We start from the raw sequence: 17,098 nt of genomic DNA on the forward strand, positions 1-17,098 counted from the left end.
ACGCAAAGCACACACGAACCTTCTGTTTTGAAGCTTCGTGCAATAAGGAGCGACTTAAGATGTTCCAGAAAACCTCACAGATAATACTGGTAGATGCTGCCAGCCTGTCTGGCTTTGTATCTACACACCTGGAAATTCCTTATTAAAAGCTTCTTCACACTGCCCAGATGAGAGGACCGAGCCCTGGGCACATGAATGCCACGGTGCACAGCATGCACATGTGCAGTTTGCTCCTGTTTATCTGCCCTTAGGCACTCCAGGCCTCCAGGGCTGTATGGACCACAGGCTCCCCCACCCAACAGGCCACTTTCCTAGGGAAAGCAGGTGCCCACATTGATACAGAGCCTTGAAGTCCATTATTTGACAGCCCTCTTATTTCAGCAGTAGAAGATCCATTAAAAAAAAAAAAAAAAAAGCTGTTGAACCCAAAGGTGAAGAATTCAGCTAATATTTGACCTGCAGCATAATTTACATTGAGGGACAACCCTCTGAGCAGGTATCCCTGAGACACAGGCCACATTGTCTTCTACATCCTACCTCCAATCGCGCCTTCCTCCTGGGCGGTGGCCCCTTCACAAGCCCCTGTGGTATCCCGAGCAGCACCCTCTTCTTGGGCCTGGCTCTCAGCAGCAGCAGCAGCTCCCTCCATGCTCCCCCTCCGCTGCCAGACCTCCCCCACCTCCTCCTGGTCAGGTACAGTGGTTGATTCTGACCCTGGCCCTTCCTCCTCTCCACTGGGCACCTGCACCACAGGTAAGGAACCAGGAGTGCATATGGAATCCTGGGACCCTTCAGCAGGGCCACTGCTGGCGGGCTCTGCTGCACAGGCTCCATCTTCCTCCTCCTGAGAAGAAAAGGCTGGAGTTTCAGGAAACCGTGCGCTCTCAAGAGATGAGCACCGTGTCTCCACCGAGGAGAGCTGCGTGGTAACACTCTCATTGCAGGAGCTGTCGGCCCCTTCCAGGTCACTCTCTCCCTCGGGCCTGGTGCTGGCCTCGCTCACACTCTCTGTCCTGGCAGGGTCGCTGGGCTCTGTTTCTGAGGACACCTGGGAAGGCTCAGACCCCTGATCAAGGGACTCTGTCTCACTGACAGCTCTTCGGCTCCCCCCGGACGTGTCAGAAGTGCCCGTGTCAGCTCCACTTGTGGGCTGATCCACCTCCTGAGAGCCACACAATTCAGTGCTGCCCTGGTCCACACTTGGTTGAGATTCTGGGCCATTCTCGCTTTCATCTGGGACCGGGCCTGAGGGTAAAGAGGTCTCTGCAAGCTCTGGAAGATTTCCTGGCTTATCCTCAAAGGAAGCAGCTTCATTAATGGAGGCTTCCTCAGTCTCCACTGGGTTGTCTTCTGGCTTTGTCTGAGATGCCAGGCTCCCATCATCAGTTCTTGATGCCCTGCTAAACATGATCAACCCTCCTTCCTCCTCCAAGGAGGATGGATAGCCCAGGTCTTGCTGGAACTCGTGGTCTTCCTCATCTGAGTCAATATGAAGCATTGCATTGAGTCTTGTGTCAGTGGGAAAACTACTCCTTAGCTTTGGAGAGGCTCCCACGGACCTCTCCGAGCAAGTAGCTGCACCTGACCTAGAATGGCCATTGTGTTCAATAGCATCTAAATAATCATTGAGTGAATCCTGACGTCCTCTGGGAGGTGAGGTCCTTGAAGAAGTAGAAGTTAATTCTTCTGTGTCTATTTCCAGAGTAGAACTAGTCCTGAGAGAATGCTTGGGTGTCCCATCAGCACTTTCCTCAGAAACTGGTCCATTGGAACAAACTGGGCTGTCGTGATGGCCCCCTGGCATGTCCTCCTCATCAGAAGGGCTTCCTAGGTCTCCGTTCACAGAACTGACTCCAAGTATTGTGCCAACAGCTTCTGGAGAGGCATCTGAAGGAGGAAACAGCATTTATAAAAACAAAGGCATTATTACATATTAACTTTTAATATCCTAATCCTTTGCCACCAATCAGTTCAAAGAATTCAGTCATCCCACTGAGGGCTCTTCACAGCAAGGGTCCCCAACCCCAGGGGCACACACTGGAAAAATCCACACAGCAGAAGGTGAGTGGCAGGCAAGTGAGTGAAGCCTCATCTGCACTTACAGCCTCTCCACATCACTCACATTATGCCTGAGCTCCGCTTCCTGTCAGTTGCGGCATAATAAATGGAATGCAGTTGAATTATCACAAAGCCATCCCCCATATCCCTGGTCTGTGGAAAAACTGTCTTCCATGAGACCAGTCCCTGGTGCCAGAAAGGCTGGGGACTGTTTTACAGTTATCACCAACTTGCTAAGATTCACTACTTACTACTAAACAGGTACATATATTGCTGGTCAGCGTAACACATGAGGTTTTACATGTTCACTGCTGCTGAAAATTCCACATCCCAGTTTCCAAACACAGATAAAAACCTAAGTGAGATTTTTTTTTTTTAATAAACAGGCTTTCATATCTATTTGGAAAACTTCAGCAGGTAATCATTCGATAGCTATTTTATGTTCAGAACAGGACACAAACAATTCTATTCAAATGTAAATTGACAACAGAAAGTGAAAAGTGAAAGTGAAGTCACTCAGTCATGTCCAACTCTTTGCGACCCCGTGGACTGTAGCCCACCAGGCTCCTCTATCCATGGGATTCTCCAGGCAAGAATACTGGAGTGGGTTGCCATTTCCTTCTCCAGGGGGATCTTCTTGACCCAGGGATTGAACCCAGGTCTCCTGCATTGCAGGCAGACGCTTTAACCTCTGAGCCACCAAGGAAGCCCAAAACTGACAACAGATTAAGATTCAAATGTAAACTGGCAACAGAGTAAGATTTAACAAGTTCTACCTACAGTGATGTATTTACACAGATATCTCACCTTCATGCACAGAAGATGTGACCTCCACTCTGAACTGGAGGTACCCACTCACATGGTCAGCTGGGAGCCTTCTGCCAAGGTTGTAGCTGAGCATCTGGTCACTGCAAGAATAGAAATGGTTCTTTGATCCTACTACTCTGCTGTCAGGCTTCATCTTCTTCCTACAGACCACCCCCTAAACCCCACGTATTTCTCTTAAAACTTTCATACTCATGAGAAAGTGAAAAGGCAAGTTAGAGTCAACGTAATATTATTCATTTGTATAAATGAACACTTATAAACCCAAGGATAAAAGAGAACCTTGTCACAAGGAAAATTATTAGTAAATACAATACAATACAAAATGCAATACAATGTTGCTATGATTTTTTAAAGGGCACTGATTTGTTCTCCTGATCACTGCTAATAGTGATCAGGAACAGGACATTTTAAAAGCCATCAAGGAGCTGGAAAAGGCCTAAAATTTTGAGTGTTTTCTGACTCAAGTGTAAATGAATAGACGGCCTGGTTCCTTAGCATTTAGCATGAGGCAAGACTACTGGAGTGGGTAGCTATTCCCTTCTCCAGGGGGGGTCCTCCAGACCCAGGGGTTGAACCAGGTCTCCCACATTGCAGGCCGATTTCTTACCAGGGAAGCCCCTCTAAAAAGACAGGCACAGGGAATTCCCTGGTAGTCCAGTGGTTACAACTCCGAGCTTCCACTGAAAGCTCAGCAGGGGTTTGACCCCTGGTTGGGGAACTAAGATATGCCATGTGGTGTGGACAAAAGAAAAGACAGACAGAGGTAAGGGTCATCACATGGAGGGCACAGAGCTGCTACATTCTGAAGAACAGGAGTGGGGAGTTAGGAGAGAGCCGTGTGAGAACAGGCCAGGCTCTGATAGCTGCTCCGGCTGTGTGAGGGGCAGAGGGCTGCAGCACCTCCCCTTTCTCATTTGTAGAGTAAGGGGCTCGCTCTTGGCCCTAGCTTGGTGGGAGTGACTATCATCGATTCTCTGGGCAACTTGTGAGCGATACTGATGGGATGGTTGGAGAAGCTGGCTGCACCACCTGGTGGGGTCTTGTTGCCATACTGGCAGGTGGACTGGAGGGGCCCACACCACTGGACCTGCCTAGCTAGCTTCTGCTCCATCTTAGCTCCAGGCTCAGGCTATTGGCTTCCTTGAGGATGAAATAGTTGATATATTTAAACTCTGTGTTTATTTATCAAAGTCAAATACAATTACATCATTTCCTTGTATGCAAGCAACTTTCATTCTGAATCTGATGCATTCTTAATTAAGGAAAATAATCAGAGGGATAGGACCAAATCACACCATCTCTGCTCTCACACTGCCCTCTAATGGCAACTTTGGGTGGAAAACACAAGGCCTCCACCTAATACTTGAACCAATGTAGAGTTCAGAGCCTCTAGTCCCTATTGATTACTAATCTACACGACTATTTCCCTTGTTCTCTACCTCCTCGGCATAATTTTAAATAGATGTTACCTGTTTAAAAGAACACATGCTAATGTAAAATCCCAGTTCAGCTCTTATGAATTTCTTTGGCTTAATACAAAGAATGTCCTAAAACAATAAGATTGTTTCTTTTACTTTTTACTTTTTCTTCCCTATAAATTTTGTAATAAATATTTGATTGATGCTCTTAAAATGCTTTGTTTCCCCCATCTGAGTGCTAACACCCTAATAAGGGCTTTGCATGCATCATCGCCTTCCATCCTCCCTATGAGCCTGGTGGTGGCCCTGTTTTCTAGAAGAGGAAGTTAAGGCCCAGGGAGGATAGGTAACTTGCCCAAGGCCAGACAACAATTAAAGTGACAGAACCAGGATTAGAACACAGATACTTATGACATAGAAGCCCCTGCTCTGTAGGCCCCAGATCATATCTCATTTTATGAGCACTTTCCATAATCCTTGGCTGCTTTAAGTAGCATGGATTTTAATGATATTTACTCATGGCTCATCCCAATGCATTTGACATCACAATGTTTTGTGTACTTAAGCTGGTATTTTAAGAAGATTTTTTCCTGTAAAGGGATGTTTTGGCATTAACTATTAGATGATACAAGTATGTTAACTGCTATTACATTAGAATGTTCTAATAATTCTACAATGACTGCAACCTGCATAACAGAAGTGATGTCTTTTTCCCTGACTGCTTTTTCCTTTCCAGCATTTAGACAGTGCCTGACATGCAGAGATGCTGCCCCTCTGTCCACTAATCCATGAACCCAGCAGCAAACCACCTGAACCTGCTCTCAACAAGGTGGTCCTCATCCATCTCTTTGGACATTCGGTCTTGGAATGATAAAATTTTCCCTTCTTTGCTAAAATCAAATTGACTCTCCTCTCCTCCTCTTTGAACAATAAAAGTAAAGTGTTGGTGCTGATGATGAAGACTTAAAAAAGTGATGGATTTTAGCTAGGAAGTAAATGATTAGCAGGGATTCTAAGAATGGGATCCATTCTTTTGCTCATTATCATATTCTAATACCCAAAAGAGTGTTTAACATTTAGTAGATACTATATGTATACACATCCACATATTTGTTGAATAAATTTAACAAATCAGACTCTTTACTTTGAAAAAAAGATTTTTAATAGGTATTAGTGCTGTTTTTCACCCAAACTGACAAGATACTCAACTCTACAATCCCTAAGAACAGGAAAGACTCCCTATTCAGAAATTCCAAGTCAAGGGGGTTTCATCCTTGCTGAGTGACTGCCAGGGGATTCACCTATTCTTTCTCAGTTTCATCTGACTCATCCTGCCTCTTTCCTGTGATAGATAATTGTGTACCCTATATTATATATTATTATGGTATATAATTATAAAGACTAAGTGCCAAAGAACTCCCACTGCCTGACTGAGACATTTTCTCACTAGTGTAATCAGAGCAAATGATAAAGCATGGGAAAGTGATGTGCTCTTTGGACAGAATGCAAGTCACTTTCTGAAAAAAATGTCACATTCAAACCAATACTCTTGAAATAGGTAATCAGTAAGGAGTTTCAGCTCATCCTATAAAATTTTACCATATGAAACTTCAATTACTTCAGAGAACTGCAGTCTACAAAAAACATAAGCAAAGAAAACTCATTATTTTTCAAGATGTATCAATTACTTGATAGAAAGTAATAATCAGATTAAAAATATATTTAGATGCTAAGAGCAGAGATACTAATATGTAGTATCATATTTATTTAATAAAGCAAATCCCTAAGTATCAGGCAATGCTTTTAATATACTTGTGTGGAAATACTTCATAATTCTGGCATATCACAAATTCATGCTGGACTTCCTTCCAGTACACACAGAATCCATGCCAGGCAGTATTATGTGTCCATTCTTTAAAGGACTGAATGAAAGTCAGCAAGTTAACAGGAGATTAAAGCACTAATAAGGCTTTATTTTTCCTTGATCATTCTTATGGGTATACATAAATGAATACTTCTTTTATATATATAAATTATATGATTATACGTATGTAAATTAAATTATAAGCATATTATACTTCCAATAGTTAATTCTCACCAATTATAATTTTTCATTTTCCATTAATCCTAAAAATAATTTTTAGAAACTTCCCAAAGCTGAAGCTCCGATACTTTGGCCACCTGATGCTAAAAGCCAACTCATTGGAAAAGACCCTGATGCTGGGAAAGACTGAAGGCAAAGGTATAAGGGGCAACAGAGGATGAGATGGTTAGATAGTATCACTGACTCAATGGACATGAATTTGAGCAAACTCCAGAAGATAGTGGAGGACAGAAGAGCCTGGCATGCTGCAGTCCATGGTGTAGCAAAGAGTTGGACATGACTTAACGACTGAACAACAACAACAAAAGAGTATTACCTCCACTAGGAGCAATATTTGCTATCCTTAAAAATAATTGCAATTTCCCTGTTTTATCAAATTAAATGAGGCTGCTAGAATTTCAGCATAATATTTCTAGTTTATGTGGTCTATCTCAACCATTGCCTCTAATGGACAGAGAATTAGATTCCATTGATGCTGCTGCTAAGTCGCTTCAGTCATGTCCGACTCTGTGCGACCCCATAGACGGCAGCCCACCGGACTCCCCCGTCCGTGGGATTCTCCAGGCAAGAACACTGGAGTGGGTTGCCATTTCCTTCTCCAATGCATGAAAGTGAAAAGTGAAAGTGAAGTCACTCAGTTGTGTCCGACTCTTAGCGACCCCATGGACTGCAGCCCACCAGGCTCCTCCATCCATGGGATTTTCCAGGCAAGAGTACTGGAGTGGGGTGCCATTGCCTTCTCTGTAGATTCCATTAGAATCTCTTAATTTCAGATGTCGAAGGGGTCTTTGAGATCACCTGGTCTAAAGACTTTATTTTTCAAACAAGGAAACTAATGTCTGAAAAAATTGTGACTTGTCAAAACACTAAGAGGACAGTTAATTAGCTGCAAAGTGCCTACAAATGATCAACCTCTCAGTTAGCTGGATGAATATGCCATCACTGCCAGCCTTAAAGTGTGGCAGAGAAGTCGAGATTCTGGAACAGACTGATCTGCTCAAATCCCAGCTCCACCACTGGCTTGCTAGCCTCAGATTCCTCATCTCTGAAAGAGGTATAACAACACTGTTCACCTCGCAGAGTTGTCGAGATTATAGAAGCAGATGAGTGTAATTTACTTAACTCCTGACATAGACTAGGGCCATACCATCTTTTTTTGTTTACTTTTGTTTACTATTGCTGCTACTACTACCACAGCTACTGTTTATCACTGATACTGCTGACTACCACCACTGTTATCATACATTCATAATGTTCTCCTAAAATGAAAAGGATGCCCCCTAGTGCTACCTCAGAGCAGCTGTGTAATTGAGTTTGCTGATACTTACCGTGTGAAAATATATACACCATTTATAATAAGGAATGGAGGCATGTTATGATTTCTCAACTACTTGATTCACAGCTTACAAAAAGCTAACAGAAAGGAGACAGATGTCAAACCACATTTTAAAATTCTCTCAATGAGTAATTTCTAGTTGCCTAAATGAATGTCTTAGAGCTCTAAGTACATGTCTTAGAGCTCCACACCATCTCAGAGTCTAGGCTCTGTTTTAAATGGCCCTAAAATAAGGTGGTTTTGGTATCTTAGGCATAACAAAAATCTCTGGATAAGGTTAATCAGGATTGGGAGGTGTCAATCTGATACTGGCATCCTGTACTAGGGAGAGGCTGTTATAGCAAGACTTCAATATACTCAAAAATCAACTGAGCACTGTGACATTTCACACTGAAATGCTAATAGTAGGTACATCTTGGGAAAGATAGATAACTCAAAAAAGATACATGAAAATAAAGTCCTTTTTGTCCTGCACATTTTAAGGCATATGCCAGCACTTTCATTTTTAAAAGAAGTATATTACCACTTCTTATCAGTGAGAAAAGCCCTAGGACTTCAAAGTATCATTTCAGTTGCTTCAGCGGAAACTACTTGCAACAGGATCCCTGATTACCCAATGGCTTGCCGCTCCAGTAGCCTCTGGACTGGAATGGTGAGCTTCCCCAGGAAACGCTTAATGATAGGCCGGCTCTTTGCAAACTTGTCTTTAATTTCAATCTCTAAGACATCAGTAAGGAGTGCAAAAAAGGAGTATTTCTGAAAACAAAACATAACACAAGTCAAAAAAGAAATACAAAATTATATATATCATTTTATTAATATACATTACTATAAGAAAAATTAGCATCTCTTAAATTCTAATGACATAGAGAGTCTACATTGCCAGAAAAATCTGCAACAATTGTCAATCTTTTATTCACTCAGAATCATGAACAGTCATAAAGATTAAAAAGCAGCAGTTAGGATCTAGATGACAAAGGAAGCACCTTCAATCATCCAACTCTTCCGGTTGAATAGTTTGAGGAGATGCTATCAAATATTAAATTATGCACAATACAATTTTAGTGCTCACCACATTTATTGTATTTTAACTCTTTAATATTTAATATCCTGTTATATGGTGGCTTAGAATTAACCAATACTCTGATTAACAGCAAACTTAATTCCTGATCCCATGGTATTTTGAAGTTGCACATCTTCGTCCTTCACTTAGTGGTTAAAATAGAAGCACCTAATGAATATTATGATTTCCCTGGTTTACAGCAAAATAAAACAATGTTCAAATAGAAGTTACTTAATTTAAAAGGCACACAGAGACATTTCTCCTGGGATAGAAAAATAAAAGTATGAGGTTAAGATAAGCTTTGTTGTTTTCAGAATGCCATTGGAAAAAACAGGATATGATATTAATAAGGATATAAAAGAAAAATAACCTGCTTTACTCATTTACAAACACTTTCATATATATTACAAAGATAAAGTGTTCCTTTTTATGATGAGCATCTCAGAAAAAGTGAATGATGGAGCCAGAAATCTAACCTGAACCATTTGTCTCTATCCCTGGTAGTATCTAGGCAACAACAATGACGTCTGACTAGTGCCAGCCAACTTTACACTCAGGGGTCACTAAGTTTACATAGTCATAACAATTTAATTTCCCCAAAGGGCCATGAAGTTTAGCAATCTGCTTAATGGAAAAAGCACTTGCTTAGAATAAGACAGCAGAGTTTAAGCACTACTTCTGCCCCTGAATAGCTAGTTACATGAACATTTTAAGCTTTTGTTTATTAATCACAAAAAGAGAGGTGAGAATATCATCCCTTACATACCCTTTATCATGCCTGCACTGGTAACATGGCTAAGAACTCTGTAAATATTAAATGTTAGAAAAATAAAGTTATTGCTAGTATCGTTACTATCTCTACTCTTTGCCTTCTAAGTGATCATCATGCAATCATCTAAGCTTCTAATGTGTTAAATTAAGTGGTATTCCTTTAAGAGTTATTCACTATTTGGAGACAGTATTTCAAACCAGGAATAAAAAAATTGACAATATTTAGCCACTAACATAACCATGAAAACTGCCCAAGAGAAACATCTTGCTATGCTGGCAAGCCTCAAACAGCCACAGTTTTTCTCCAGTTGGTTTTGGAACTGTTGAAACTCTCTCTCCAATGAAATACTGTTCAGCATTGTTAGAACATATTATTGTCATTAAACATTTAGGGAGTGATTTAATTAACTGTGCAACTCCCATGCCAATATACGTTTGTCTTAGCTCAGTTGGTAAAGAATCTGCCTGCAATGCAAGAGACCCTGGTTCGATTCCTGGGTCTGGAGAAGGGATAGGCTACCCACCCCAGTATTTGTGGGCTTTCCTTATGGCTCAGCTGGTAAAAGAATCCGCCTGCAATTCAGGAGACCTGGGTTTGATCCCTGGGTTGGGAAGATCCCCTGGAGAAGGGAAAGGCTACCCACTCTAGTATTCTGACCTGGAGAATTCCATGGACTGTATCGTCCATGGGGTCACAAAGAGTCAGACATGACTGAGCGACTTGCACTTTCAGTTTCAGAAACACTCATTGAAACTAGTATGTGAACTGTGTCTTGATTCCCTGAGAGATGGTAGAACTCATGCTCTGCTCGCTAGAAGAGAACCAACATCTCTGTTCAGTCTGTGACAAAAAAATATTTCCAATGGGAAAACCCTGGGCTTGATTTCACTAATATGGCACACTGCAATGACTGGTAGCATATTGCAGCTATGAGAAAGTCTGAAGTACCATCAACACAATCTGCCTTCCCTCAGGATGACAATTCCTCAACTGCCTCGTGTAATTAACCAAAACCTAGAAATAAAAAAAACATTTGCCAAAGCCTGTAGGGAGAGAAATTCCATTAATTTATATTGAGTATGTGCTAGAACAAAATATAAAAATTTTAAATAAAAATGGGATCAATGTTACTGACTTTTCCTTCTGCCTCAGGCTCCCATATGGCTCTGCAAGGCACTGTTACTCTCCTTACAAAATGTTGATACTTTGTCCATCATTAATATTTGCCTTGATTTTTATTTCTTTAAAAGATATTGCATTGAAATATTAATTTTGATCATTGAGTCTTTGGAACCCTATAAATAACACATCTGAGGGAAGTCCCTCATTTGCTTAACCCTAGACCCATCCCTGGTTAGAAGGGAATATCTCATTTTCATTGTACACTTTTCCTAACAGAATTTCCAGACACCTCAGCCATATTACCCACACCCACGAGCAGCTGAACGATATAGAGACCAGTGGAGAGAGATGGAGTTGGCCAACTTCTTGTCAAGCAGGAGGTCTCTGACTATCATCTTACCTCTCGATGCCAAATTGGATTAGTGGTGTTACTGATGATGGTAGACCTCCTCTCCTGCCCATGGTGGGCACAGGTGGGGAAACTGCTCTTCTTCCCTGGCTGAATGGACATCTTAAGATAAGGGTCAGGATTGAAGAACATCCCTTTCTTTAGTCCAACTGCCCTAAGGTCTGTAAAGAAAGAAAGAGAGGAGGAAGAAGGGAAGGAAAGAGAGAGGGAGAGGAAAGGGACAGAAGATAAGAGATTCATATGTTCTGATTAGAACAAGTAGATCAATGGCAATTCATTCTTAAATAATTACACAGGAAACTCTAAACAGAAACTATTCAGCAAAACAATAACAAAATTAATCACTCTATGATTGCTTAGATAAGTGAGGGCAAGTAGGTTATGACTAACTCCAGCAAGGGGTCCTCTAACAGGCTGCAGAATGAAGCCAAACTTGTATCACCACCTTCAGTTCAGTTCAGTTCAGTCGCTCAGTCATGTCCGACTCTTTGCGACCCCATGAATTGCAGCACACCAGGCCTCCTTGTCCATCACCAACTCCAGGAATTCACTCAAACTCACGTCCATCGAGTCGGTGATGCCATCCAGCCATCTCATCCTCTGTTGTCGCCTTTTCCTCCTGCCTCTAATCCCTCCCAGCATCAGAGTCTTTTCCAATGAGTCAACTCTTCGCATGAGGTGGCCAAAGTACTGGAGTTTCAGCTTTAGCATCATTCCTTCCAAAGAACACTTGATTCTAATTTTGATTAGAATTAGTACCATTTTGATTCTAATGTGTGCATCTTCACCACCTTTTTCTATGTAGCTTGGCAACAGCACTTCACACAATGTCTTAAGAGAAATCCTTAGTAAATACTGTATTTAAAAAGAAAACCAATATGTCCTTTCATGAGATAAAAGTGAATCTTCTACATAAATACATGAAATGTAGAGACTTAAGTTTAATTGGGGATGAAACTTCAGAGCACACATTCAGCTGTACCATATGTAAAATGCCATATATATTCTACAAATGAATGTTAGATGAAAAAGAGAGACCAGCAATATTTCTAAAATTTGACTGCTGTTACATTAAATAACTGTGAGTTTATTTTTTCAGTAGTCTGTTAAGTAACTTAAGTATTTGTTAAAAGTCCCATAACTCATCTTAGATTCACCACTTGTTACTTCACAAAATATGAGCTGCTAAAATTTCTGGCTAACATCTGGTTAGTGAAGAGACTAACACTTTTTAAAATGGTCAAGCTACAGGATGCAAAAATGTCAGGAAATAAAGCTGGCTTCACAGGATCCCCAATGCCTTTCTGAGAATATCAGTTAGGATAAGGTTGGCTTGAGAGCTAAGTGTTCTTCAAAGCTTCTGGAGAATAGACAGTTTCTAGGTAACTTTATTGGAGAAGGCAATGGCACCCCACTCCAGTACTCTTGCCTGGAAAATCCCATGGATGGAGGAGCCTGGTGGGCTGCAGTCCATGGGGTTGCCAAGAGTCGGACACGACTGAGCGACTTCACTTTCACTTTTCACTTTCATGCATTGGAGAAGGAAATGGCAACCCACTCCAGTGTTCTTGCCTGGAGAATCCCAGGGATGGGGGAGCCTGGTGGGCTGTCGTCTATGGGGTCGCACAGAGTCGGACACGACTGAAGCGACTTAGCAGCAGCAGCAGCAGGTAACTTTATACAGTTATGAACAGTGTAGGGAAGTCCTGACCACTGATTCAGAAAAAGAATTCTGTGGACAGGCTCTAAACCCTCAAAGACCTTGTGTGGGTGTGCTAAGTTGCTTCAGTGGCATCTGATGCTTTGCAATCCTATGGACTGTGGCCTGCTGGATTCCTATTTCCATGGGATTCTCCAGGCAAGAATTCTGGAGTGGGTTGCCATGCCCTCCTCCAGAGGATTTTCCCAGCCCAGGGATCAAACCCAAATCTCCTGCATTTCAGGTAAATTCTTCACCATTTGAGCTACCCAGGAAGCCCCCCGGGTATGTCTACTGCATTGATAGGTGGGTTCTTGACCACTGAGCCGCCTAGGAAGCCCCTCAAAGACCTCTGAATGACCTGAATCAGCTGGGGAAGAGACCCGGTAGAGTAACTTCACATTTTTTAAAGGATCACCAGGGTCATCCTACTCAAGTCCACATTCCTGAAACACAAAGTCTTTCTCAGAAGGACAGACTTGGCCTGGGGTTGCCCATAGCATCATATTCTCTAAGGAGTGCTCCCTGGAAGAAGTTCACCAATGGCCAAAAAAAAAACTTGCGGCCTAGATAACATGTGATGAAAACAGACCAGGACTGTTTAATGTCTCATAACTGGCAGCAGAGGGAAGCAGTCTAACACGTCAGAAAAGATTGAAAAACTCAACCAAGAGGACCTTATTTTTGGAAGATAGTAAGATCTTTGATCTAAAAGCCCATGGGAGAAGGGAAAGATTGAGCAAAGAACTAGATAGGCACTTCAGAGAAGCTGCTGTAATCTCATTAGCCTCATGGATCCCATCTCTGGCAAGTCCTACTATGGAATCATTATTAATACAGTGCTTATATTTTACTGTCAATTTAATAATGCTACATGTTTTCACTTGGTTTTATTTGGTAATTTTGAGAAAAAATACAATTTGAATATTTTCTTATCCTTATTGTTGGGCTTGCTTCAGACTCAAAGACAAAGGAATGATATTCTTTAGCTGTTAAAGGGATTTTTACTTCTCAAGAAGGGATTTCTTTGCAGTAAACAAGTACATGTACAGAAATGGCTGTCATGAAGTCTGACAGAGCTAAATTATTCATGCAAAATGCTCCTTTGAAGAAACAGCATCCACCAGAAGATTAAGCCACAGCGATGAAAGATGTCACTGTTATCCTTTTCTACAAGAGACACTATACAAATAAGTCTTCATTAATAAACATAATAAACTACCAGTTATTTGTACTTTGATTATACAGTTCACTTTATCCATATCTTGACTTTCTCTTTTATGTTTTACATATTTTATTGCTCATAAATATGCATAACACCTCATAGATTAAAGAAGGACTCAGTCACAAAGGTATGAGAGGTTAAATATCTTTAACTTCTTACTTGGAGAAGAGCTTTAAGACTTTCATCAAAAAACAGTTTTTGCTTTATCTGTAGAGTTCAATTATTTGTGTCCCTATTTATTCACAGATAATCAAGAGCAGAATATTTGCAGAAAGATATTCTACAGAGCTTAAATGCTCTCCATAGACAGTCATCCACTGTCAATATGCTACACCAGATGAATTATTTAGAATTACCATCAGAAATTGGCTTTCATCTTCTATACTTTTTAGACATTTCTGTATATCATCTGCAAATACTTGATCACATGGTAGGAAATAAAACAGATTTTAGATAGCCAGCCTCTATGTGTACTGCGGTGGATGTTGGAAAAAGTTGTATATAAAGAAAAAGCATCTGGTTATGCCCCAAAGCTTATTTCTGCTTTTCAGGAAAATGTCTTGGGATTTTTAGTTCTCATCTGGTCATTCTCGAATGGTGGGTTAATTAACATCCCCTCTGCGGTCAAAATCAATATGTGTGTGTCATGTTCACAAAAACATTGATCACTTGAAAGCTTAGAGCAATTATTCTAAAATAAGAAAACTGTGGTATGGGTATACTAAGTTTTCTGGGCCATGGAGGTTTGGGAAGCTGTTCCTTATCTGTAAAAGAAGGATTCATTTTTGTTCCTGCAACCTACCTGCACCCCTCCCCTAGAACCCTTAAGCATAGGTAGCCAACTAAAATATATTCAAAAGAAAGATAAGGGGTTGAGGAGTTTATCACAGGCTGTGGTATACTTAGATTTTTTAAAACCCTGAGGGTTCCAGTGAAAATATATCTACTGGTCAAATTTGAACTATTTATAGCTTCTGAGATTTGCCAGAGAACCAAACTAAAAAGGTAGTCATGGTAAGTAACTTCATATGGGGAGGAAAAGGAACATGCTAGATCAGAAATGGATACTACAATGGCCTTGGGCCAGAAATGAGCTAACACATGAGCTACCATCATACATGATAATCATGCATCCATGGATGCGTGTTTTCAAGATCAGCCTCCTAACTTTCACTATTAAAAATGTCAATTTTCGTGAATAACATTTTCTGCAGTGAACAAAAAGTGAATCTACTGATAATTTAAATTTCAGAAGTACTACACCAATGGGAAAAAAATGAAAACAGACATGGTGACAGACACCTATTAGAATTTATCTTACATGTGCTGCAGTACAGTTGTCTGTTTCAAAAGTCCATTTCAAATATTGATTTCCTTAGAGTAATCAATCAGTAGTCATGTATGGATGTGAGAGTTGGACTATAAAGAAAGCTGCTGCTGCTGCTGTATGCCGAAGAATTGATGCTTTTGAACTGTGGTGTTGGAGAAAACGCTTGAGAGTCCCTTGTACTGCAAGATCAAACCAGTCCATCCTAAAGGAAATCAGTCCTGACTATTCATTGGAAGGAATGATGCTGAAACTGAAACTCCAATACTTTGGCTACCTGAAGAACTAACTCATTTGAAAAGACCCTGATGCTGAGAAAGATTGAAGGCTGGAGGAGAAGGGGATGCCAGAGGATGAGATGGTTGGATGGCATCACCAACTCGATGGACATGAGTTTGGGTAAGCTCCAGGAGTTGGTGATGGACAGGGAAGCCTAGTGTGCTGCAATCCATGGGGTCACAAAGAGTTGGACATGACTAAGCGACTGAACTGAACTGAGAGTACGCTTCAGCTTTGTTGTTGTTGCAGTTGCTAAGTTGTGTCCTACTCTTTGCAAACCCATGCACTGCAGCACGCCAGGCTCCCCTGTCCTCCACTATCTTCTGGAGTTTGCTCAAATTCATGTCCACTGAATCAGTGATGCTATATAACCATCTCATCCTCTGCCACACAATTCTCCTTTTGCATTCAGTCTTTCCAGCATCAAGGTCTTTTCAGCTGTCAGCATCAGGTGGCCAAAGTATTGGAGCTTCAGCTTCAGCAACAGTCCTTCCAATGAATACTAAATGTTGATCTCCTTTAGGATTGACTGGTTTGATTTTGCAGTCCAGAGGAAACTCAGGAGTCTTCTCTACCAACACAATTCAAAAGCATTAATTTTTTGGTGCTCAGTCCTCTTTATGGTCCAACTTTCACATGATGACAGGAAAAACCATAGCTTTAACTATACAGACTTTTGTCAGCAAACTGACATCCCTGCTTTTTAGTATGTCAGTTATAACTTTCCTTCCAAGGAGCAAGCATCTTTTAATTTAATGGCTACAGTCACAGTCTACAGTCATTTTGGTGATCAAGACAATAAAATCCATCACTGCTTCCACTTTACCCCCATCTATTTGACATGAAGTGATGGGACTAGGGATAGGATTGTCTTCACGACCCAGATAATCACGATGGTGTGATCACTCACCTACAGCCAGACACCCTGGAATGCAAAGTCAACCGGGCTTTAGGAAGCATCACTACGAACAAAGCTAGTGGAGGTGATGGAATTTCAGTTGAGTTATTTCAAATCCTAAATGATGATGCTGTTAAAGTGCTGCACTCAATATGTCAGCAAATTTGGAAAACACAGCAGCGGCCACAGGACTGGAAAAGGTCAGGTTTCATTCCAATCCCAAAGAAAGTCAATGATAAAGAATGCTCAAACTACCATACAATTGCACTTATCTCACATGCTAGCAAAGTCACGCTCAAAATTCTCCAAGGTGGGCTTCAACAGTACATAAACGGTGAACTTCCAGATGTTCAAGATGGAATTAGAAAAGGCAGAGGAACCAGATATCAAATCGCCAACATCCACTGGATCATTGAAAAAGCAAGGAAGCTGCAGAAAAACATCTAGCTCTGCTTTATTGACTATGCCAAAGCCTTTGACTGTGTGGATCACAACAAACTGTGGAAAATTCTTCAAGAGATGGGAATGCCAGACCACCTGATCTGTCTCCTGAGAAATCT

The 17,098-nt window shown here is 41.2% G+C and overlaps 1 protein-coding gene across 5 annotated transcripts in view; it reads right to left on the bottom strand.

Annotated features, from left to right (window-relative positions):
• HECW2 (HECT, C2 and WW domain containing E3 ubiquitin protein ligase 2) overlaps nucleotides 1–17,098 on the bottom strand; it is a 435,976-nt gene that overhangs the window by 123,065 nt on the left and 295,813 nt on the right. For all 5 annotated transcript variants that reach the window (XM_010860869.1, XM_010860871.1, XM_010860870.1 and 2 more), the window contains 4 exons: nucleotides 11,102–11,271; nucleotides 8,358–8,500; nucleotides 2,866–2,966; nucleotides 538–1,887 (listed from right to left, as the gene is read on the bottom strand). In XM_010860869.1, coding sequence (XP_010859171.1) covers nucleotides 538–1,887; nucleotides 2,866–2,966; nucleotides 8,358–8,500; nucleotides 11,102–11,271 — 1,764 coding nt within the window. The remainder of the gene's footprint in view (nucleotides 1–537; nucleotides 1,888–2,865; nucleotides 2,967–8,357; nucleotides 8,501–11,101; nucleotides 11,272–17,098) is intronic.

This window comes from Bison bison, unplaced genomic scaffold, assembly GCF_000754665.1.
Source record: "Bison bison bison isolate TAMUID 2011002044 unplaced genomic scaffold, Bison_UMD1.0 scf7180017864471, whole genome shotgun sequence".
NCBI lineage: Eukaryota > Metazoa > Chordata > Mammalia > Artiodactyla > Bovidae > Bison > Bison bison.